The sequence below is a fragment of the Uranotaenia lowii genome, chromosome 3, assembly GCF_029784155.1.
Source record: "Uranotaenia lowii strain MFRU-FL chromosome 3, ASM2978415v1, whole genome shotgun sequence".
Taxonomy (NCBI): domain Eukaryota; kingdom Metazoa; phylum Arthropoda; class Insecta; order Diptera; family Culicidae; genus Uranotaenia; species Uranotaenia lowii.
Window position 1 is genome coordinate 177,495,676 of NC_073693.1, and position 25,548 is coordinate 177,521,223.

General features: G+C 34.3%; 1 protein-coding gene across 1 annotated transcript in view; it reads right to left on the reverse strand.

Moving 5' to 3' along the window:
- Window positions 1–299: 299 nt before the first annotated feature.
- The window catches only part of LOC129757431 (uncharacterized), a 41,100-nt gene continuing 15,851 nt past the window's right edge, over window positions 300–25,548 (reverse strand). The window contains exons 2-5 of the mRNA XM_055754655.1: window positions 15,376–16,040; window positions 3,639–3,903; window positions 3,428–3,574; window positions 300–3,362 (exon numbers count right to left, since the gene is read on the reverse strand). Of these exons, the coding sequence (XP_055610630.1) occupies window positions 3,068–3,362; window positions 3,428–3,574; window positions 3,639–3,903; window positions 15,376–16,006 (1,338 nt within the window). The 5' untranslated portion in view covers window positions 16,007–16,040 and the 3' untranslated portion in view covers window positions 300–3,067. The remainder of the gene's footprint in view (window positions 3,363–3,427; window positions 3,575–3,638; window positions 3,904–15,375; window positions 16,041–25,548) is intronic.

A 25,548-nucleotide genomic window follows, 5' to 3' on the forward strand; every position in this document is an offset into this window, starting at 1 on the left:
CTGTTGCATGATGCTCCCTTTGAAGGTAATGTTGTGTGTTTTCCGAACAAAAATGCTCATACTTCATTTGGTCAATGCGCAAAGGTTTTTAAATTAAATTAATTAAAAATAAAATAAAAAAATGGTACAAAACAAAAAATATTTATCGAAACTTGCCGAATTTTCAATCACTAATTTTGGTTTTTCAAGCTGTTTGTGCATGGATTGTGATATAAAATTAATAAAACTCCATTTTTCAAGATCTTTTAACATAATATTTACAATTATCTAACTAGAACTCAACATTAACTAACTGCACAAGTTCTGAAATGCATAACAGTGACAATCTGTAATATTCTGATAATATGGACACTTTTTTGCTTATAGTTATTGATCATTTAAGAAATATGTGTTGAACATACTCCACGTGATGATGTATTGAGAAATTGACTAATAGTTTAGTGTTCATTTGCCATTGGCCAGGGCAGTGAAAAGCACGTTGTGCATTCGTATTTCAAAGCCCTCCAACTTTTGTATATCGTAATCTATCTACATTACTTAAAATTAAAGCGACTTAAATGCATCCCTTTTAAGTATAAATTTTTCAAACTGCATACTTAAGCACATTTTCTTAAACCATCGCATCGTCTCGAAATACGTGCGATGAGAAAATACTGATCCGCTTAATATGACGACACACGTCGATTTAGAATTAAAACAGAACAATACGAAAAATAATAATGGAAGATTCAGAGCCAAAGGGGTATAAGTGGAAAAATGGTCGATTTTGAGCTAATAATTCCAAACAACAATTCTTCATACTTCAAACTTTAATTGATGATTTTTCAGATTTTTTTGATTTTTGTCCCCAAGGTCTCAATTATAATTCATATACCGTGAAATTATTTCATATTGAGGTGATTGATACAAAGGTAAATGTTTTAATTTCCATATTAACAAAAAAGTAAATAAATAAATAAATAAATAAACATATTTGTAAACGTAAAATAAATAATTGAATAACTAAATAATTATCTTTATCGATCTAACTAAAATTGAATGGACTGAGAAACAAAAACTAAAATTAATTTAGCAATTTCGACTATAAACAATCACGAAGCGGATTATTTCAAGGCGAAATTATTTTCAACAGTATACTTTCTAGTGTTGGTATTCATGTTATACTAAATACATATTTCACAGTCACTAAAATGCCAACTTGTTCGTAAAGCTTATTTTTTAGAAATGCGACAGTTATGAATAAGTGTATCTTCAAAACCATTAATTTGATCAAAAAACTTTCTAAAAAGTAACATACGACATATGACAATTCGTATAAAATTAAGAAAAAATATTAACGTAGAGAAATATTCCTCTTTTACTGTTGATATCTACATTTATTATATAAACGCACACTTTTTCATTCATCGCATCGGTCAGTTTTTTCCACCAATACCTCATTTAATCAATATTTTAGATGACTGCAACCTTTTTCTTAAATTCCCAATCTTCAATAATCCAATATTTCCGTTTTAAAAAGAACAGGGGACAATTTGGTTGGTGGATTTTACTGCTTGGGAATTAACTGGGTTTGACTATTTTTGTTTTACTGAAAAACGTTTCCACATCAGCTGGAATCAGCTGGAGCTGACGAAATCTGACAAGAAAATTAGTAAAAAAAACTAGAATACTCTATTTAGGCCTTCAATGTCAGCGAAAACAAGATCTTTTGTCATGAAAACTCTGTCTTTCTCACCACAGAAGCAGATTCTTGCCAATCATGATACTTTTTACAAAACTACTACTTTTTTAGTTTGTTACATTCTTAATTGAATAATGAACGATTTTGAAGGAAATTATGCACAATATGTGTGCACTTCTCGTGTATCGTCAATATTTGGGAAAAGCGTAAATTTTGTATTCTGGAAAAAGGCAGAATAGTACTTTTCATAACTAACACAACGCTGTCAAAAATTTTCATGACCGATCCCAAGGAACCAAAAGAAAGTGTCCCATTTCTAAAAAAAACAAAACTTTAGTTTCGGGGGTTGCAAAAGCTGTAAGTTTCCTTTCAATTGATAAATTGATGTGGTTCCATATCGAGTAGCTCAGAATCAGAAACCCCTGACATTGAACAATATTCCCGATTTAAATGTGTTTCAATGGTTCAAATTTTCGAATAAACCATGAATTGAAAGATACAAACAGCTCGTCGAGCACACTTCACGGAAATGGCGAAATCTAAAAAACCCCAAACACTTTAGAAATCCCAAGATAAAAAAAAAAGTAGAACTAGGACTAAAATGGACTAAAAAATTACTTACTTGAATTGAAAATTCAGCTTTCTGATTTTGCGTACAATTCAAGATAGTTCAAAAACACGTTTAGTATTGCTTTATGACTAAACGTTAAACGACTTAACAAGATAATTTTAATATTTTACAAAAAACTATTCTGACCATTTACAGGCTCAAAAATGTTTTGTTACAGAAGCATTCTTAATTTTCAAAACGTACATTCTTTGCTTTGTTTGCCATTATTTCTACATACGGTATCTTGTCAGTCTATAATAAACTTTTGAGTACAGAGAGAGACTATAACACCTTTAGCCTATTTAAATAAATCGGTTCTCTGCTCAACCCAATTCCCAAAACAATGATGGTAGGCACCCATGTATAATCAAATTTGGTACTTAAACAACGTTCAACTGTGTTGCCATTTATTTGGCCATAACTTTTTATTATAGTGATCTATTCGAGAAGTGGATCAGCCGAACTTTGAAATCAGATCTCTTATCTCGCTACATCTCGGATGTAATCTGTGCTGTTATCAATATCCTATCGAAAACTCAATAAAATTAACATCAATGCCAAAATAAAAATTTGGAACATAAGGTTTGAAGATTCAACAAAACAAAACAAATTAATACTTTCTCTCTCAAACATGCAGAAAAAATCGACTATCCCCCAGTGATATTCGAACCCTTGTCTGACGCTTCTTTAGCAAATTTTAGAAATTAATTATAACACTCCAAAATTCATACGATTTCGATTAACAGATTTTCAACCAACAGGAACAATAATTGATATTACATGGCCATTTTGGGTACATTCTGTTCCACTTCTATCATTCCTTCATCGTTAGAGGCATAATCTTGCTTCCGAGCGTTTCGAATATCGCGCTCAAGCTCATCTATGCTATTCAGGTGCACTTCTTCCTCCGGATGGTCGTGAGGAGGCATTAAGTTACTTTTCATCCGGAACAGACTTTTGGGACAATCTTTAAAGTACGGAAAGCACTCGGCAGGTCCTTCGATACCTTTACCAATATTTTCCGCCATGACGTATTCGTCCAAATGCTCGGAATATGGCGATAACGAAGCTCTGAAAGTATTTTAAAAAAATGATAGAAATGATGAACGCAAATTGGTAATAGCTACTAGACTTACGTTAGGAACAATTTCAGCATTTCACCAATCAATCCAAAACCTTCAACCGGCTTCGAATGTACCTCGCAAATGGCCCGCAAAATGCAAGCTTTTCCATCAATACCGAAATTGGCGATAAAATCTTCCACGACAGTATAAAGTAAAGCTCTAAAAAAAATAAAACAATAAAATCAATTGTTATTTGAACTAAATTATCACATCATCAAATTACCTTTCGCCTCCATGAAACGCGTGTCTGTGCTCTTCCGGTAGTTGTGGCGTAATGCCATCATTGCCATCGATAGTGTTTTCAAAGATTCTGAAGTTATCGTTCTCGTAACTGGCCACATTGCGTTTTCGTCTGCGAGTTCGCATGTAGTCCGACACATAATCTGCCAGGATACTTCCGGCGGCTCGGCCCATCGACCGGGCCAACAGTGGCGGAAGCACTCCCAGCGGATTTTGATTATCCGTTAGGCCAAGTTTGTCGAAATCAACTGTGAAATACAAAAGCGGCATTAGGACTACAGGAAAGTTTAATCGAGTTTTATACATATATTTATCCTGTTTGGGAAGAAGTTTGAACCTTCTGAAAAAATCTCTGTTCGCGTTATAACTAAAACTTTGTAAAGCTCTGCCATCATGAGTCATGATTTTGAGCATCAACCACCTTCTATATGACTGTTTGTTTGTTTGTTTGTTTATTAAGGTTACATGTTTATAACACAGGTTTGTCGAATTTCTTTTCTTTTACTTCGAATCACTTCAAAACCACAAATGCCACAAGCCACAAGGATGCTAAAAGATTATTAGAATGTTTACTTTTTTTTAATACAGATTACATTACAGTATTTTTGTGAAATTATTACCAATTACCAATCAAATTATCAAGTTATTATTGACGAAGTCAAAATTTCGTCAAATTCAAATTCGTCTTGAGCTTTAATTTTTTTTCTATTAAAGATTTTATGTTTTCAAAATCATAGAAGTTGTAAATTTGATTCGTGTAAATTTTGAGAATAAAAATATAAAAGACTTATTCCCCGTGTTTTTAACCGCAAAGTCATTCTTTACTTTCTTATTTTTTTTAAATTTTATACACCATTTGGTAAATTCTTCAGCTTTGTTTTGCTTGTTAACAAATAAAGTCAACTTATAAAAACGTTCTGTACCCAAACCATGGCGAATGCCAACTGTTTTCGGGATGTCAAGGCATTTCTAGCAAATTTTTTACAATCTTGTATTCAGAGAGGGTAGGGGTATTTTTTAAATACAGTTGCGTTTAAAAAAAGAATGAAATCGTGTAAAGTTGCGCACTCTCTTACAATTTTGACGAGCTACTATTACTCTTTCGGTTAATATTTTTTTCATAAAATTTTTAATACAATTTAGTTCAACTGTCCAACTTTCCAACGTTTCACAAAATTTGAAATCTTTTCAACGACTGGAAACAAAGATACAGCTTTTCAGGTAAAAAAAGGGAAATTTGGAATTGCTTCACTAAATTTGCTGTACATATCTTGACAATATTCATCGAAAAATTTTGAAATTCAGATAAAAGATGTTAAAATGTTCGATCTAGTACCTGGCCAAGTTTCATCAAAATCGATTTACGGGGGATTGAAACACAATTAAAGCAAGTATTATATTTGCTCTTGTGTTTCCCAAAATTTCAATAAATTTCGTCATCAAATACAGCAGAAATCTTCGATACCGTAAATAATTTTGGAAACGCTGAAAAGTCGCATGATGTGACGCAACGGAGTAAAAAGGCTTTATACAAGATAAACCACTGTATATTTAGAAAAAAAAAACATTTATTGGTTGCAAATTAACGGCTAACTTGAGCAAAGTACGACGATACCGTCAACTGGGGCAATATGCAACATTTTTCAACTTCAATGGCTTCTAATATCTAAATTTTAACAGATAATCATACTTCTGGTACATCAAAAGTTTTAAAGTTGATGGAACACCAAATTGACGTAGTCAGAAAAATTATTGGTGTTACCAGTTATTTTTAAATTTACAAAAACATGCGATTTTCATCCTACTAAGAAAAAGGGGTAAGTTGCAACAAACTCTGTAATTGATGAAAAATCTAATGAAAACGTTTGAAAATTTAAAGTTTTTGATACATTTGTGATGTCATAACGCATAAAGCACCAATTGTGGTAGTTTTTGATTTTGTTCGAATTAAATTTTACATTTTTTCCGTAAAATTTTTTTTTAAGGAGAAAGTGTCAATCTGCTGCATACATTTAGGGGTAAAAAATACTACAAAATATTCTGTTATCTTAAATCATGTAAATAAATCTTAGGATAGATGAAATTTTAATGTTAACAAACGCATAATGCAAAACAATCATATCCCAGCATATGGAAACGCGATTTATGAGATTTAGCTCTGATTTGCATTTTGTTGCATTTTGCCCCAGACAGCTAACTGAAATATAAAAAATAATTATTTAAAAAAATTTGGAGATTGTCCGTAAAATATTTATACACAAACAGTGTTGGTATAGGAAAATGAAAGCCATATAAAGTTTGTAGGTGATATCATTAAGCCAATCCGTCATACTAGGTAAAGTTTTTTACGGCATCAAAAAATGAAAAAAATTTGTACATCTAATGTTCGATTTTTTAATTTTTTATGACAATCAAAAACTTTGTTTCTATACAGTACACTGAAATATAAATTGAATGAGCGTTGTGGTATACAAATGTTGCATCTACCCCTGCTTTTGCATGATGCCCCGTTTGACGGTATATAGCTTGTATGGTGAACACCTAAAAGTTATCTAAAAAATCATAAAATAAGCTTTTCAAATTATGCAACGCAACACCGGAATGGGTCATTACAACATTTTATCAATAGTTTGGAATATTTTATTTTATGTAACCTGTATTGTTTCTATAAATCTTATAGAATTTAACTTATCGGAATTGTATTAAAAAAAAAGAGAAAATAAGATTGTTTGAATGGAAATTTAATTTAATTAAATTGAATTGAAAAGTCAAGTTTTCATTTTTTTTTTGCTTTAAGTCGTTTTTAAACATAACACATAAAATTTAGAATTTATAAAAAAAATCTTGTTAATGTATATAGGGGAGATTGGAGTACTATGATCATGGGATAACGTGCCGCATTAAGCCTACCCCTTTTCTGAAATTCTCTAAAGTAAATTTTCCGCTGAACAACTTTATCGGAGATGTAAACTAATCGTCGGATGTAAACCAGTCAAGTTGTAGCTCTATAAATCAATTTTGATTCGCTGATAGATTCTACGGCAGAAAATGCTCATCGTGCCTCGATAATATGGTGCTCTATATGCCCCTAGTCAACAAATTTAAGTAAAAACGTGTTTTAAAATTGATAAAAGTGAAAGTTTAAAAATTTTATGATGGTAAAAATTGAGAAACAATGTGTACATCATGATGCAGTGCATACATTATAGATCAAGGTGATTTTAAGATCACAAGAGCTTATTTCGTGGTGCTCAAAAATTATAATATTTTCGTCACTTGAGAACCAAGCTTGTTTTTTTTTAAATATCTGTAAAGATGATAAGGAGATTCCTTTTTTTGTGAAAAATTAATACAATAGGAAGTACAAAACAAATCCTCATGAAAATTTATTTAAGAAAATACGTACTTTCGTAGAAAAGAGTAGTGCTTATTATGCCCTGGGTGCTCGTTATGCCCTTATCTCCCCTATGTCTTTCGGTATTGAAAAACAAAAAAATCAATTGACATCATTGTTGGGTGTCTAGCTAGGTATTGCAAGACTACTTTTCAAATTTTCTATCTACGCCAGATTTTCATCACATCCATATGATCATTTTTAGGATTAGAGTAAATGATCTTCAGTGGAACTAAATGGCTCAATTCGATGCAACTCGGAACAGTTGATTAAGCGATATGGATTTTTTTAGTTCAGCGGTAGATCTTGGTTTTTGCTTTCTAATGATGATTTGTACAGTATTTTAGAGTAAATCCTAATAACTCTAGAAGACTGACTGAAGAAAAATTCTGATCTTGAGCGGAACTAAAATATGATCTTGAGTTCAGTGGAACCATTTTGTACTGTCAACATCTTTAATAGATCTCAATCCTATTCTTTGTGTAACTGTGATAACTTTGAATAAATGCCATCTTTCAAGATTTTCTAGATTCAAAAAATCATGTTTTAACGTTACAGAAACTCAATCATCCAAAGTTGTTCGTAGGATATCCGTTCAAATTTATTTCTTACTTCAAAAAAGATATCTAACTTTGACTTTGATTCGCTATATCTTATTTTGAAAAAGTCGTTTCTCTTAACTCAAATTTTAGTTTTTTCTCCAAAATCAACTTAGTTCTTTAGTATATTAGAATGATGATTTGAATGTGCGCGTTTAAGTTCATATTGACCGAACAACTTTTGAAGGTAACGGGAAAGTATGCTTTAATAACAGATTTTGCAAAAAGAAACGTACATTGCTCTAAACAAATCATTCGTAGATTTTATTTAGTTTAGATTTTAGCTGATATTTAGATATAGTAAAAATACAAAAGTGCTGCATACATTCAGGGGTAAAAACTGCGTGTGACATAAGGCAGCACAGCTGACATTCTGATGGAAAACTCCTTACAATAAGTTTTACTTCCATTTTGATAACTAAGAATCAGTTAATAACGGTCAAGAGTTACATAAATTAACGTTCAAAGTCAGCATAGATTGGTAAAAATTGTAGCAGATAAGACGTTAATATGTAGCTTGTATAAAGATCTTGAAAAAGTGTTTTTTTTTTCAACATTTTAACAAGATTAATGAATAATCATTGCCTAGATCTTAGGAAAAGTAAAAAGTTCCGCTCAAGATCATATTTCTGCTAGTTCCACTCAAGATCATTTACCCTAGTCATTGTTTCAGATTGACTGTTAACGTAATATATTTTCAAGGAATATTTAAAGAAGGTAGTTTTTTTTAAGGTTTATTTATAACACTGCCACCTTGTGGCCTTCGTGTCTAAAAGAAGGTAGTGCCAAGGCAGCCCTGCTCTAGTATTGGCACATAAATAGCGCATAAAAATCAGGTATTCGAGCCCGACTCTTCGATCAATGATAAGTATTTTATCAGGGCCGGATTAAACTGACGGGCACGGGTCGAATTTTATCATTTTTTTTCTTTTTTTTTTTTTAGCAGTTGATAACAAAATCTAGTTTATTTATTCAAAAAACAAGTTTTATTTCTGCTTATTCAAATGCAAAATAAAACTGCAGATCGTTCATTTAAACTCGAGAGATTTTTCCTGATTAAATATTCACTATCGCACAAAAATTTCAGTTGAAAAAGTCAAAGTTAAAATAAAAATTAACCTTTAGACATACATATATTTGTGAATCACAGAAATACAATGGGTTCAAGTCTCAAATTATTGTGCTGAATAAAAATAAAAAGAAAAAACAAGTGGCTTCAGGGATTAAAATTCCTAATTTGAATTAGAAAATCTCAGTTGAAATTCAGAAAACGAATAAAAAATTGATTCTGATAAAAATTCAAAATCTACAATTATATCATAAATAGACAACAGTTTTTCCAAACAAAATTCAGCAATGAAGAGCAGAATCTTAATTACGTTCTAAGGAATGATTCAAATTACAAATCAATACTTTATAATTTGAATAGTCGACTTAATCAAAAGAACAATGAGGTTTTTTTTTGCTTCGAAATCAACATTAGAATATAGAACATCATTCCAATATTGGAATTCAAATCAATTTCAGTTAAGGATTAAACAGATATAAAAATAAAACAGAATTCAACAATAAAGAGTTTCAAACAAAAGTCCAGTGCCAGAGCTATGTTCAGTCATCCAGATCCAGATAAGAATTCAAAATCAGTCTATGATTTTAAAAACTGAAATCAAAACTCAGTTCATAAAATGAATGGATAATTTGAATAAAGAGCATTTTTTGCCATTTCTTTATACGAAGCGGCTCAAACTTTAGGCAAAATAATGAGCATTGTAATATTCAATCAAATCATTGATTGTGTCTCTGAAACCTGTGATATCCAGCATTACAGAACACTACAAACCAACGAATTGATATCCACTTGGTATAATACACCTTCACATTTTGTCTCTCTTTATACACTCTAAATCTCAGGAGCTCAACCCACATTAGAATCTATTTATTTTATTTATATTAGAATCTATGTACTTAGGAATGACATATCCTCCCCTCAGAGCAAAAATCATAATCCTTATCTCTGAACCCAGAATTGATAGTATTAAAATCATCATTCTAAGCACATTTGACCTGACTTGAATTACGACGTGTGACAATCATCCCGTTACCGAAACCTTTAACTACTAAGTCCTCATCTGCTAGTCGTAGGCGGATAGCTTTTTATCATTGCTTACATATTTTGAGCACCCTGTCATCCTGACCCCCTAATCTCCACGATCGGGAAATCCACACGAACATGACCTACATTCCTTTGTTGTTGTTTTATTTGGGATTTTAAGCCTCTAGGGTTTATTCATCCCATAGGGACCTACATTCCTTCCCTCCGACAACGTTGTTATATGCAGGCCGACTGGAACAAATTCAGTTTTATCCACAATCCAACTCGGGAATCCCCACGACAAATAACTTAACCACAAAGAAAATTGTAGCCTTTAAAAAAGAATTGCACTAAAATTCCAAACTAATTTTGCTTAAGTACAAGACTGAGCACAAGAAAATTTCCAAAAAAAACCTATCCATCAGCTCACCATCAAAATATCTGACTGAACGAAAAGCTGTTTGACAAAATATATGGGAGAGTGGGGAATCATGGGCCACTTTTATTCGTTGTTCCATAACTTCTTTATTATAAAAAATAAAATGAAAATAAAAAATGTTATGGTTTTCTACATTTTCAAGGTATCATAAGGTATTTTTTTAAAAAAATTAATAAGTTATTTTCCCCATATTCTGACTGATTGAAAAAAAGCAATATTTTTTTAATTAAAAAAATGGTGGGGAATCGTGGGCCACCAAATTCAAGTTGACAAAATAACATGCAAATTTTATGAGTTGACTCAAAACTGTGATTTCCTAATTCATTCCGTGTTTTAAAAGCAATTTCAGATGATGAAATAAAAAAGAGAGCTGTGTATGATCGCATAGATTCCAAAACCTGGCTCGCTAACGTTTTGGCAAAATTTCTTATATAGGATAGACAAAATATTATTCATAACTCTTCATTTGGCATAAGAAAACTTTGCAGATAGGTAAAACTTATTTGAATTTCTGAATGTGTATAAAAACATTAAAATATAGGTGATTCAAGATGTGTGGCCCACGATTCCCCACAAGCTATGATTTGCAAATTGGTTGCGTTTGTGTGACTTATTGATGTTTCATCAAAAATTCCTTTTCCACGTGAAAGATCATGACAAAACTAAGATCATAAGCGTATGAGCATATTTTTGTTATGCACTTTAGGTTCCCCATCGATGAAATTAGCTGGTGTTTTTTTAATTATGTAAGTAAATTTTTCTATATTTTTTTAGATTGATAAATAAAAGAAGCATATGATGCGTATTTCAATCTACAACATATAGGAATATATGCTCACGCAAAGCGACGACGAGGACAGTTGGTTTGAGATTTTTATCTCAACACACATCTGAGATATTAAAAGTGGCCCACGTTTCCCCATGGCCCACGATACCCCACTCTCCCCTACAATTTTGGACTTCTTGATACACCGTCGACCTTTTCCTCGAAACTATTTGTAGCAAAGCCACGTTCTGGACTGCGCCCTCCAAATTCTACACGTCTCCTGTAGTACGAAAATGTCAATGGATTCGGTGGACTTTTTTAATTCTTTGCTCCGCAAAAGCACCCTCGTACCTCGATTCTCGACAAACAGGTATCAGCCCTCATTTCTTACAAGCCAAAACACCATGCTAAAAGCTAACAACAACATTACATCAGCAGCCGGAAACTTTCCTTGGAAAACTTTCAGAATTTGTCCCGGATAAGTATCCTATTCAGTTCGAACAAAAATCACCAATTAGCAAAAGTGACCACTGTTTTTGTTTTCATTTCATCGCATGTAGGTTATTTCCATGCATACATGGCTCTGTAAACATTTTTATTGTTTTAAATAATCGTGTGTATTATCCCATCAACAAAGCCACAAACACCCGCCACAATTATAAATAAACTTTGAAATATATTGGTCTTAAAACAATTAACTGTTTTTAATATCTTTTTTTTCTATCAATTATTTTCAGGAATTTCATGCAATTTTGCTTGTTTATTATCATGCTTGCCTTACCCATGATACAAAAAATACTCAAATCATTTACGACTTTGCGACTGTTCTATTTTCCAACTCGGGCGGGAGTTTACGAATGCGATGATTGATCAACTTTTCGTTGTAATGAGCCTGACTCAACTCAAGATTTCAACCATGCATTGTACTTAGTAAGCAGCTGTACTCTACTGAAGCTGTTAATTTGCCAGCGAAAGTATCCTTGACAATGAGCTGAACTCTACTCAAGGTTTCAAACATTCTTCTTGGCAACGAGCTTCACTCTACTCAAGAAGTTAAACTCTTAACTAAATTCAACGAAATAGCCTCGGCTATGAGCTACTCAAGGTTCCAAATTTTCTTCTTGGCAAGGAGCTTTACTCTACTCAAGATGTTTGTCTTTTTAGTAGCAAAATACCCTTGGCAATGAGCTTTGCTCTACTCAAGGTTCCAAACATTACTCTACTCAAGAAGTTTGTTTTACTTGCGAATAGCCTTGGTAATGAGCTTTACTCTACTCAAGGTTTTAAACATTTTTCTTGGCAAGAAGCTTAACTCTACTCAAGAAGTTTGTCTCTTTACTAGCGAATAACCTTGGCAATGAGCTTTACTTTACTCAAGGATTCAAACATTTTTCTTGGCAAGGAGCTTAACTCTACTCAAGATGTTTAATTCTTTAATTGTTACTTGGTAATGAGCCGAACTCTACTCAAGTTGTTAAACATGTTTCTTGGCAAGGAGCCAAGTCAAAGAGCTTTACGCTAGGGTTGTTAAAATGAATATCAAAAATATTTTAGCCACTAGTAATAGTTACCAGCACTAGTAACTATGAAAAAATTACTATGAAATAGTGAAATTTCGCGAAAAACGCCCAATAGAAGAGCTTTACGCAAGAATTGTTAAAATGAATGTAAAAATATTCTAGCCACTAGTATTAGTTACCAGCATTAGTAACTATAAAAAGTTTACCATGAAATAGTAAAATTTTGCGAAAATTGCCAAATCAAAGAGCTTTACTCGAGGAATGTTAAAATGAAAGTTGGAATAGGCGTTTTGTTGAACTCTGCTGATCATTCGCCGCCGGATCTAGTGTCATTGTCTGCTGTCACCAGTGAGCAGAGATGGACACGACTATCTCCAGCTTGTTGCCGTCAAAATCAGAAAAAAATCAGAAGTGTTAATCGTGAGATACAAATCAGCAAGCTAGAACTGCTTCTCACAAGTCACACATGGAACATCAGAATCCATCTACTTCACCCAACGACGCTCTTAATGTCAAAAGACAAATTACATGTCATTTCCGCATAAGCTAATTCCCATTCGTAGTTCGCCAAGAGGTCGCATCGTCCAAGGGAAACAAGTACCGTGGTGCTAAATGAAATCTATGAAGATTAGAAGTGTCTAAAAAGCTGGATAAAGACCTTGCTTGACCAACTGCATGCTGTCAAACCTAACTGCATAATGAAATTGTTGAGTTAATTTATGTGAAAATTTATGTTACGCCATCGAGCCGGGAACCATGCGCTGAGTTACAAATCGTGAATTAATTATATTTTGGGACCCCCCGTCCTAGTTGAGGATTTCATAAATTTAGAACTTATAATATAGTTTGCTAGTTTTGATAACTGTACAGAGCCAAACTTTTAATGTTTTTCTCTTCGGGGGCTTCGTTTACCATATATGTCATGTTGAATCTAAATATTCGCATTCATAAATATACGACTTAAAAAATCGAGAGACACGACGATAAATTTTCAAAAGTTGCTTGATAATCGATGTTTTAAAGAAACTAAAATCAAGCGATAATTTTTTTTATTTTATTGAAATAACTGATTCCCAAGTCTACACATAGACTATCATTGTTTTAATAATTCTGGCAGATTAAAGAATTATAATTCAAAAAAGGATTAGGTAAAACATTGTTTTTTTTTCTCATAACATGAGCCTAGAAGTTTTGGCAGGCATACTACCAGACTCTCTGGCAAAGGTGAGTGCGTTGGAAGGCGACTCATATAATCACGAAATCGTTTTTGACGAATTTTACTTTTTGTTCCGAAGAAACTGGCAGCGCAATTGGGACGAGAATGAGTTGGGCCGGTGGCTCCACTCGATTATCCCAAAGGTAAGCCTTAAACCATGGTTTAATAGATTGTACCTGAGTCGGGATTTTATTCGTATATTTTCCCGTCTCATGTCCAATCATTATTCCTTAGACGCGGTACTCTATCGTTTTTTTAATTGCTGGCTTATTTTCATTTTTCCCTTTCTATGTTCTTTTTTCTTCTAAAAAAAAGTGCTAAGCTAAGAAAACGAATGTAATAACAAAAAAGCGAGTTTGGCTCCTTGAAACTTAATTGTATAAGCCGTTTCAAATAAAGAATTTAAAAAAAACATTGTTTTGTCAGCTATACCGTCAAACGGAGCATCATGCAACAGCAGGGTTAGATGCAACATTTGCATACCACAACACAAATTCAATTTTTATTTCAATATAATGTAATAAAGCAATCATTTAATGATATCAAAATGATGTTAGTTTCTCACATTGTCACATAGTTTTTATCAGTTTTTGATTCTCATACAAAATTAAAAAAAAAAAACGAACAAAAGATGAATTTTTTTAAACTTTTTTCGATGCCATAAAAAAACTTTACTCAGTATGACGGATTAGCTTGATAATGTCACCACCAAACTTTATAATGCTTTTGTTTTTCAAATCCAACACTGTTGGTGTAAACTAATTTTTTGAATAATCGCCAAGATTTTTTTTTATAATTCAGCTACCATATTGGGATCAAATGCAACAAAATGGAAATCAATGATTCTCCTTTTAAATCTTGTTTTCATATGCAGGAATATGATTGTTTTGAATCACGCGTTTGTTAGTTTCAAAATTTCAACCATCCAAACATTAATTTTTATGATTTCAGCTAAGTAGATTTTTTTGTAGTTTTTTGTACCCCTAAATGTATGCATCACATAACTGGTGAAACCAATAATTTTTCTGACTACGTCAATGTTATGTGCCATCTACCTTAAAACTTTTGAAGTGCAAGCGGTAAGATTATCTGTGGACTTTAAGTTTTAACAAGGCATTGAAGATAGAAAGTATTGCATGCATGATGCCTCAGATGACGGTATTATAGATTGTCACTTTAGGAAATTAAATCAATCGCAATACTGACAATTTCAAGGAGTTGCAAATATACAAAAATATTTTTTCAAAACAAACAAAAAATTCACTATAGAAACTTTGTCCACGTCCACGTCCACAGTCCACGTGAACAGGGGGACCAATCTGAAATGTCCACGCGTGTCCTCGAAGAGGGGTGGGAAGGGCTTCGAAAATCTCACTTTTTTTTATCTACGTGGTATCTAAACGGCTCTTTATTCACATTTTTAGGATAGAATGTGGTAATAGGGGATTTTTCTCAATGGTCATCAATTGAAATCAGGGGCTTCTAAATCAGTTAAAGTGGCAACGGCCTCATTCCTGGCCTAATCAGGAAGTTTGCTGAAAACTTCACATTGTTGAAAATAAGTAGGTGAATTGTTGAGTATTCGTTATTTTGAATAAGCTCTTTTGAATACATTTTATTATACCAATAAATACTTACAAATAAAGATTAAAATAAAAACCTCAACGACTACTCTCCCCGGCGCCCATACTTACTCGTTACCGGCAGACTGATCGATATGTTGGAAAGAAATCCCGTCGGAGGGTAACGCACGAATGGCAACGCAATAGTCGGAGCAATGGTCAATGAAGTACCCGGTGGAAGTGCCAGTCTCCCGTCATCAGTTATCCAAATCAAACGTTTCTTACGACTGTGCGGTTTCTCCGACTCATTAATTGGGCCTTTCTGCTGCGTTGCTCCGTCTGATTCTCTGGGCTCACGCCTAAGTGGTGCCTGATCCTCATGGCTCTGTGCGGCGGCACCCTCTAGATTTTCCTCCACCGGCTTGTACTTTTTTCTGTACTTTTGGTTCTCTTTTTTTAGATATTTCTTAACACTTTTTGTGGCTGCCAGTGCATCTATACTGGAAGCGAGCTCATCCAAATTGTAATTAGCATCGATATCCTGTTTTTTACTGGCATGCATCGATGAGGGTTGATTTTCTAAATTATCGTTTAGATTGACTGGGTTGGTTGACTCGTTATTACTGTTACCGATCCCTCTACTACTTGCGTAGCCGTGCGTGGGGTGGCTTGAGGAACTACTGCTGGTTATGTCGTGTGTCACCACGGAATTGGACACAGCTATGAGCAGAATGAAAGCTGACCAGTACCATCGCACTTCCATCTTACTGCACTTTTTGGTTACCCGAGTTTGCCACCTGCAAATGAAAGTGAAACGTTTGATAATAATCATTTGAATTCAAGGCGCGAATAATCGTTAAATTTGTGCCTAGTAGCATTTCGTTTTAGCAACCAAATGACCCGATTGCGGAATGCCCCGGCCTCTGCCAGGCCGTAATTGTGTATGACCCACTGGCGCTGGACATAAAATGGCACCACGACGAAAAATTTCACTTGAAAAGCGAAAATATACATGTTCATCACGCGTGATTAACGCCCATCGAAAGCTTTAACCCGAAACACGAAAAGCAATCAATTATAGGAGGGCATTTGTGACATGTTATCAGACAGTTCTGAATAAAAAAACCTGTTTGGATTTCACTGGAGGCTTAAAAAATTCACTTTTAAAGAGATTCATATTAGGGTAACGGACCTATTTTGGACCGCTTTGGGAAGTGGCTATGCTATTTTCTGAATAAAAAAGTACATGTTACAATTTTTGACTGCTTTATCCATTCATTACAAAAATCGAGGCTTTTTCTATCGAAACATATCGTCGTTTGTTGCAATATATCAAGATTCAAGCCTGAAAACTCGTTTTTTCAATCATTACTCTGGTCGATATTTTGGACCAGGTTCACCAGGTTTCTATTTTGGACCACTTTCTGGACCTATTTTGGACCACCCTTATACTTAATCTAAATATTGCTATATTAACGACAGCGATTGATGCGAAATTATGCGAATAACTCAGTAATGCTTTTCCTTTGTTATTCTTGTAGACAAGTTTGGTTTGTTCATGTTAATTTATTCGTGAACTAACTTTCTTCAACTTTTCTCCAGCCTCTATTTAGGTACACTTGTTTGTTGCTTTAAAACAATAATTTTCGAAAAGATTGGAATAAAAACGAAAAAAAAACTCCTCTGTTATATTGTGTATTTCAAATGTTTTGAAAATTCTGATAGCACATTGCAATCTCGACGAAATTTGATCTGCAGTGGTAAATACTAGCTAGTTGGCTTATCTTTAGGATAAATTTTTAGAACGTAATCTCCTCCAGGCGACCCAATGGTAAGTTAATAATGTCTAACATCATTAACTCCGTGACATCAATTGATGCATTTTGACTTCCAAAATCTTATTGGATTTGGTTTGGCTTCAGTTTTGTAGAATACATAGATTCAAAAAAGATAAAATTATGCGAGAATTATTCAATCTTTTTAATCATTTGAAAGTAATATTTTTACCGCTGAAAATTTCACAAAAGTACATTTTTGCTTGTAATTTTTACATATATTTGTAATGTTTTCCTAAGTTTTTAAACATATGAATGCTGAAATCATAGCTATAGTTGAATATATATTTTTTGTTTAAATTGTTGTTGGGCCATGAACAACCTTTAGTGGACTATCGGGGCGGCGTTTGGGAAACAACCACCGATGGGACTCATTCCCCTCGTGGAAGTGAGTCTCTCCCAGACAACCTCAATTGTTGTCGGTGGAGGCAAGTCCTTGGACTGTACCTGGAGGCCAATGCCGCGACGACAAACTCTTTCTTAGGTGGGCTCTGAAAAGAGCCGATTGATTGCGGCATCGGAACTGGGCGTCGCGCAACGGGTTTTCTCCATTCTCTCGGTTTCTCCCATTCTTCAGTCCGCTTGGTAGACTGAACAATTGTTCTACTATTAATTAAGATATTTCAACTGTTACAAACATTAAACTCGTTACATATTTGCCGATTTGTTGTTGGTTTTTCTTCGGTTTTTTCCCCTCCTTTAGACGGGGTTTATAATTCGTCCTTCTACCTAACTAAATATATTGTTGGATGTAACCGTTAGACCGAACTGTCAATAATTTTTCATGAAGCATAAAAAATAATGACTTAATTAAAAAACCGTGTATGATAACTTTTTTTCATGTTTTTAAGCTTCTTTAAGCTATAGCTTTTGACAAATGCTTATTAAACAGTTGCCATTAATGCGGATTGTTAGATTAAAAAGGTTTAAACCTTAAAAAGTAAGTTAAAACAATCGTTGGCTTGGTTTGATGCCGATTGGAGTAAACCCCGTTTAACCCCGGGTTTGAGCTTCAGCGAGTCAATTAAATAAAATAATAACAAAATTCCAAATTTCATTTTTAATAAGCGTTTGAAATAGTCTGCAAAATTCTTTTCATATCGTCGTACAACGTACGTACGTTTATTAACATTTAACAGCAAGTATAATACCCTGGTTATGTTGAGTGGTCCAAAATAAGTTCCTAAGACCAAGCCCACCAATGGTTGCTAAACCTCGAATCGAGTACATTCAGCAACATATCTATCAACCCATCATCACACCAACAGTCGCTAATTTGATTCGAGAAATAGCATTCGAGCAGTAGGTTGTTAAAGGATGCGATTATGTAGCAACCCGGTAGCAACGCAACCGGTCATCGCTATAAGAAAATAAACAAACACAAATACCAACCTGGATGGCAACAATGGGTGTGAAAATCAGTAAGTAGATAAAAACGTAACCAATCAAAACATCTAAAATACCGACCGAAATAGCAACGCCCGGTGGGTTTGGCCTAAGGAATTTAGTAGGACCTATTTTCGACATGGGTAAATTTGCTATCAAAAAAAAGTTTTTTCGGTTCTTCAAGCTTGCAAACTTGTTTTCAAGTGTTTTTTTCATAGCATAGTTTGTAGTTGTTAAATTCATCACGGCTATGCAGAAAACTTCTTGAAAGTTGACTTCAATGATGGCACGTCCTCCTGAAATGGACTTGATTCGGCTCAACTGTGAAAATTCAAAACTTTATTTTCAATTTTCTCTCCCTTATCATCTTATTTAAATTTAATGTTATATACGATTAGAATCATAAGAAGTAGCTTGAATTCTTTTTGTAAAAAAATTCATGATTAGAATGTTTTATGTGGGAGATATTGGAAAAAAGCTGAAAGGTGGTCCAAAATATGTACCCAGTCCAAAATAAGTCCGTTACCCTACTTTGTTTACCTAGTTTCTAAAATTAAAGTTTTATATAGGATAACGGACTTATTTTGGACCAGGGGACCAATTTTGGACCACCTGGTCTAGCTCTCTTATAAATCAACTAATAATGAAAAAAATAAGTGCATTACATTAAGTTCCCGGGCTTCAACAATATTTGTTAAAAAAATTAATGATCATTTGATTTATAAGAGAGCTAGACAAGCTGGTCCAAAATTGGTTCTCTGGTCCAAAATAAGTCCGTTACCCTATTAACATATTTTTTTTAAAAAATGTTTTATGGTGTCAGGGAAAAATGAACTTCAATCAACTGCAGTCAATTTTTTGGTTATGAGAGGTATCTATATATTCCATGAAAAAAGTAAGAACAGAAATCAAGAAAAAAGTTTATTACAATCCGTTGTGCTTCTAAAATTTCACCACGTAAATGAGTTTATTGGATAATTCTACATGGGGTCATTGTACTTAAGAAAATATAAGCACAATACGCGTCACCCACATCGAAAATAGTCACGATAAACGGTTCGGCAGCTACTTGTTTGTATTAAAACTCCCACCAAATGGCTTTATGTAAATATTCACAACAAAAAACTGCCGGTAATCCACGATACACGATAGGTATTATCGTTTACGCTGCATAGTTTAGGCTGTACCTGATATCTGACCGAGGTAAGCTGCCAAGTGAGGCTGCGGTTTCAACTTGTGTTTGCCTGAACTTGAACATCGTCTTCGGAAAGCGCAAAGCGAAACAAGTTTTATTACATGAGAGAAAAACGGCGACGACTCATACCTCCCAGAACTCCCATCGTCCCCTTGTCTGTCTTTCAGGAGGACCTGGGACCCAGTGAAATGGCAAAATATACCAGTTTCTGCAAAACATATCCTCCCTCGGCAAGATCATGGTAAAAATACCTGATGGACACCTCATCTTATCTCACTAACCCATAGAGACTTTTTGGACCCGTAGGGCCTTTTCCAGCCGGCGCGAGTGCAGGAGCTTGATTGAAACCTTGACCCAACTTTGTTGTAGTTGTGATGAGCGAGCCTTCGTGATATCTTGTGCTTCCGTACTAATGAGGCATTATAATACGGTGGCGAGAGTTCGAAGCCGTATCCTCGGGGCTGCGGAAGAGCTAAGCACTCTTATGCCCACAGAGAGCGAAAGTGAAGTAGAAAATGTTGGATATTTTTCTATTGATGCAATATCTGATGATCATAATTGGCCTATCGGATGATACGAACAATTCGCACTTCATTTTGAACCTACAATGAGCGCATTTGAGGTGTCATGTAGGAGTTGTATCAATAAAGTTGATAACTTTTTCTCATTTTCATCATATTTTTTTGGAAAAATTCAGCAACTTGCCGTGTTTTGCATTTTCTGATAGCGTGTAATTTCAAGATTATATGCTCCAAAAGTTAAAACGATACATAAACCCGTAAATAAACTAGAAGCATTTTCGTGAGGTGAAAAAAATCGCGATATTTTTTCAGTTAAAGGAGACTTGATCCTTAATTCAGGGTGCCCTGTCCCTAGGCAAAAATCAAGCAAAATCCTAAGATAAAAGGTTCGTTGACTTTTTTTTTGCTATATTAGTTCTCATTTCACAGTTACTTACAGTATCAGACCAAGTGAATTCTGAAAGTTTGTCCACTACCCCATAGTAATTGCATACTCTAAGGCGCAATTTTCCAGCTTTTAGATAAACACAGTATTTTGAGTCCTACTCAATAACTAATTATTGAATTTTGTGATCATTGGGATCACGATCCATTCAGAAGAAAACATACATTTTTTTGGACTCTAGGAATCAATTAAACCCATAGAATATATTTTGGAAAATATTTTCTAAAAAAATGAGAATTTACTTTTGCGTTGAAAATACGGCATTATGAAGTTCATACAATACTCTAATTGATAGATTTTTTTTTTCTTAATTTGTAAAGCGGCCCACCACACTACCCCACACCAGATTGGAATAAATATTTTCATTATAATTTTTCTACGTGGGAAACATTTTAAAGTTAATATAGAAAGATCGTCGAAAGACACTTTTTGTAAAAATTTTCAAACAAAGTTCAATAATTCGAAAAATAAAATTCTTAAAATTTATTGAGATTGTTCTTTTGCTCTGTTTGTCACATTTTTCTAGAACATTTAAAGACATTCCGGTTTCGAGATATAGCGAAGGAATCAAGTATCCACAGGGATCAAGTATCCTCATTCTAACCTACTGATGTCAGTAACACATGCGAAGTCATCGATACAAACATGTTATAAACATTTTTGATGATTTCAAACTATCTTGAAAATGTGCATTTTTTTAAAATCTGGAAAATGTTCACCCAAAAGCGCAATGTGTAAAATTAAAAATTTATTTATTTTTTTAGATTGACATTCTGAAATAAAGAGCCTTGTAAAATGACCCCATTGAGCTAACCAAATGAGCTGAAATTTGGCATGGAGCCTTCTGGCAGGACAAGAACGATAAAACACCAATTGCAGTATTTTCAAACATTTTCAATCACTTATGAAGAAACATAAAGTTTTTGCGTACATTTAGGGGTTGAAATTATTACATTTTTTTACATTGTAGAAAGTGGACACCTATTTTTCGTCGTACGTTTGAAAAAAAAAAAAACAAAAAAAAAGATTTTGCAAAATATCGCACAATTTTGATTGTGGCATTAAGTGCCTTTTTAGACTAAATTTACTCGAGTTTTCCTTGGTGTTGGCTTCTTTACCATGTTTCTCAAGGCCATTCTGATGGCCATAAGTATTCGAGATATGCTACTGATTCAACGCATTTATTTAAATAAAAAAGGCTTATGATATTTTCACTTCTTTTAAGTTCACAGATTCCGTAAAATGTTCTGTAAAGCCGTAATGAAGGTATTTCAGAAAATAATCACATAAAAATGTAATATTCTGTTGTACACTATAAAATTTTGCATGTGTTCTGTATTTAGAAAAAAAAGTTAAAGTTATGTACATCATAACCCATAGTCTCCCCATTTAACAAATTCTGAACAGTGTTCGAAAATTAGAATAAATTATGACATTTTTAATCGATTCTAAAAAACTACTCTGTTCCGTGCTTAGCGAATCGTAATGCACGTTTCTTACTGGAAAATCACTTTGTAATGTTTTTTCTGTTTTTTTCTTTATTATAGGGACTTTCAGCCTCGGGCTGGTTTGTCAAAACTTTGTAATTTGTAACTTTGTAATGTAATGTAAATGATGTAATTTTATGTGGTGTTGGATGTATGTCAATTACACACAGAACCTTCAAGAATCATAGATGTAAAGCCTAATATTCCTGAAAAATAGCCTTTAAAGTAAAAGATGAAGATATTTACCAGCTGTCATGTGTAAACACTTGAAATCGATATTTTCAATATTAATAGAAATGTTTCAAACATTTGACCCAAATTCACTCCGCACGACGGTACTGCGAATCAAAAAATTATCCATACAGCACTAGTTCCAACTCCAAAACGTTAATTACGGACACTTTATAAGCTAAAATGGCAGCAAAATATCTTCATTTTGTGCATCAATCCTTCCTCTTTTAAAATCAATTATTGTAAGATCCATTTTAGACTATGAGTCAAAAAATAATGTAAAAAAATGTCCGTACATTGGAGCTTACGGCTTTTTTCAAATCTCCATTTTTCTTCGGATCACAACCAAACTTTCAGGGATGATTTTCTAAGCAATTTCAAATACTCATGCCAAATTTGAGCTAATTCGAAAAATTTCCGGTAAAGTTCGATGAGTTCATAATCTTCATTATTTCTATAAATATTCTCTAGCGATCCACTGTTAGTGTAAATTAAAGTTCTTTTGAGTTTTGGCGGTTGGTTTGTTTGAAACACACCTAAATCACAGAGAACAGACGTACAAGCTCGAACAAAAAGTCTTCAAAAAAGTCTTCAAAAAAGTGTGTAAAATTTCAAATGCTGACATCCTAAAAATACGTTGAAAAATGACTTGAAACAGTGCCATCTATTGTGCCGTTCAAAAGCTACAAATCAAATTTTCAAGTGCCCAGTTTTCAAAAAGGCGTAATCGTATATAAACTCATCAGTAATTAAACTAATGCCGCTTTTAATTAGACGGGTTCAATATATTTCTAAATAAATGCAATAAGAGTTACTTTTGACTGGACAGATCATCCTTTATTTTAACGGTTTTTACTTATTGACTTTTTTCGGTGAGTAATACAACTTTTTTTAATTTGAATAACGTTTCGGGATACTTTTTTCACCCATCATCGAATGTCACTCAGAGTACGTAACTTTAAAAATAAAAAATAGTTGTTTCTCTCACCGAAAACATTCAATAAGTAAAAACCGTATAAAAAGTACCGGTGATAAACTTTTATTCATTCCTTTATTATTGCACTATTGTGGCAGTCGAAATAACTGACAGTTTTACAATAAGTTTTTGCACTTCTTGAACGGTTATTGCCAGAGGACGAATTGGCTATATTCAGTCAGTTAGGAACATTATTGACGATCAGTCTTACCCATCAAAACTGGTTCTAGACATTGCAAAGCGAGTTTTAATTTTAGTTTTAGTTTTATTGATTAGATCCTAAGCCTTAATCTTAATTTATAATATAAATGACACTTAATAACTACAGTAACTCCTTAACTATGTATTTATGTTTGTTTGTTTGTTTATTCAATCAACGGACCAAGTATAGGTCCAAATGACGACTTAAAGTTAAAGTTACATAAAATTTACATCTAATTAATGATTTCTTGATAATCTTAAAACACTTCTTCGAAAAACATTCCGCGAATCGTCGAAGTCGAAGAGTTCGGAAAAGCGGTTGAACGTTTTCATCACACCGATGAATGCACTATTGGCTCCATAGTTGTTCAATCGAATGGGAACATACAGTTGAAGGTCCTGGTTTCTCAGTCCATGAGGTCTCACACTAAGAGGAATAGCTTCTAGCAGCGTAGGACAATCGATACGCGATGTCAGTAGATCGGCGACAAAAGAAGCTCGTGTTGCATTTCTTCGGGCTTGAAGAGTATCCATGTCTATAAGACGACATCGATGTTCGTAGCTTGGCATGTGGAATGGGTCTTGCCAGTTAAGGTGTCTGAGGACATAACGCAAAAAGCGCCTCTGGATGGCCTCGAGCCGCTCATTACCGTTCTGGTAGTAAGGACACCAGACAGCTGAGGCGTATTCGAGGATGGATCGAACTATGCTGCAATACAGGCTCTTCAGGCAATACACGTCCTTGAATTCCTTGGCCACTCGGAATAAAAATCCGAGGCTTCTAGAAGCTTTATCGACGACGTAGTTCGTATGTGTTTTGAATTCCAGCTTACTGTCGAGTATTACGCCCAAATCATTGATGTGGTCCACCCGCGCAATGGACTCATCTCCTAAGAAGTACTCCGCGCAAAAAGGCTGCCGTTTTCGTGAGAAACTGATGACTGCACATTTACTGCGATTCAAAGGCAGGCAGTTGATGTCGCACCACTTTGCGAAAAGATTAAACTGGTTTTGCAGAAAATCAATGTCGTCCTGACCGTTTATGGCGTAAAACAGTTTAAGATCGTCAGCATAACAAAGTTTCGGGCCGTTAAGGAGTGTGAGCACATCGTTAAAATAGATTAAGAAGATAATCGGTCCTAAGTGACTACCTTGGGGCACACCAGAGGAAGCAGAGAACTGGCTGGAGAGAGTGTCTCCAGTGCGAACTGTCAATTTACGTCCAGTTGAGTAACTGCGGAACCAGCCAAGTAAAGGTCCGCAAAATCCTAAGCGCCCAAGCTTACCAATGGTGATATCGTGGTTCACCTTATCAAACGCTGCTGACAAATCGGTATAAATGGCGTCAGTTTGAGACTTAGCAGCAAAACTTTCGTGTACATAGGAGGTGAATGTCAACAGGTTAGTTGTCGTAGAGCGTTTGGGCATAAAACCGTGCTGATCGATTGAAAAATTTTGCTTACAGTACGAGAAAATCGGATCCATGACGACTAATTCGAATAGTTTGGAGATTGCACATAAGGCAGAAATTCCTCTATAGTTGTTGATATCTCTTCGGTCCCCCTTTTTATGGACTGGAAACATGTAGGCTTCCTTCCGCAGTGAAGGGTAGGTGGCTCTGTCAAGAGAGGCTTGGAAGATGAGTCTTACAGGTGTCAGTAAAACAGGAATAAATCGTTTTAAAAAGGTAGATGGTATGCCGTCCGGGCCAGTAGAGAGGGAATTTTTGAGCTTTGCCGCTGCTTTAGATATGACCGCATCCTCTACAACAATCGTGCTCATGCTGAAGCCGAGTGGCAAAACATTCCTAACAGCATTCTCCACGTGTTCTCGGGATGTTGAAGCAGTAGCAAAGGTACTCGAGAATTTTTGAGCAAAGAGAGCACAGATTCCGCCATCAGAGTTCGCAGTGTTGCCATCCAGAAACATTTGAGTTGGAATACCAGGTTCATTCCGCTGACTTTTGACATGCTTCCAGAACGATTTTGAGTTGGACTTGAGGTTACGTTGTACTCGAAAAAGATAATT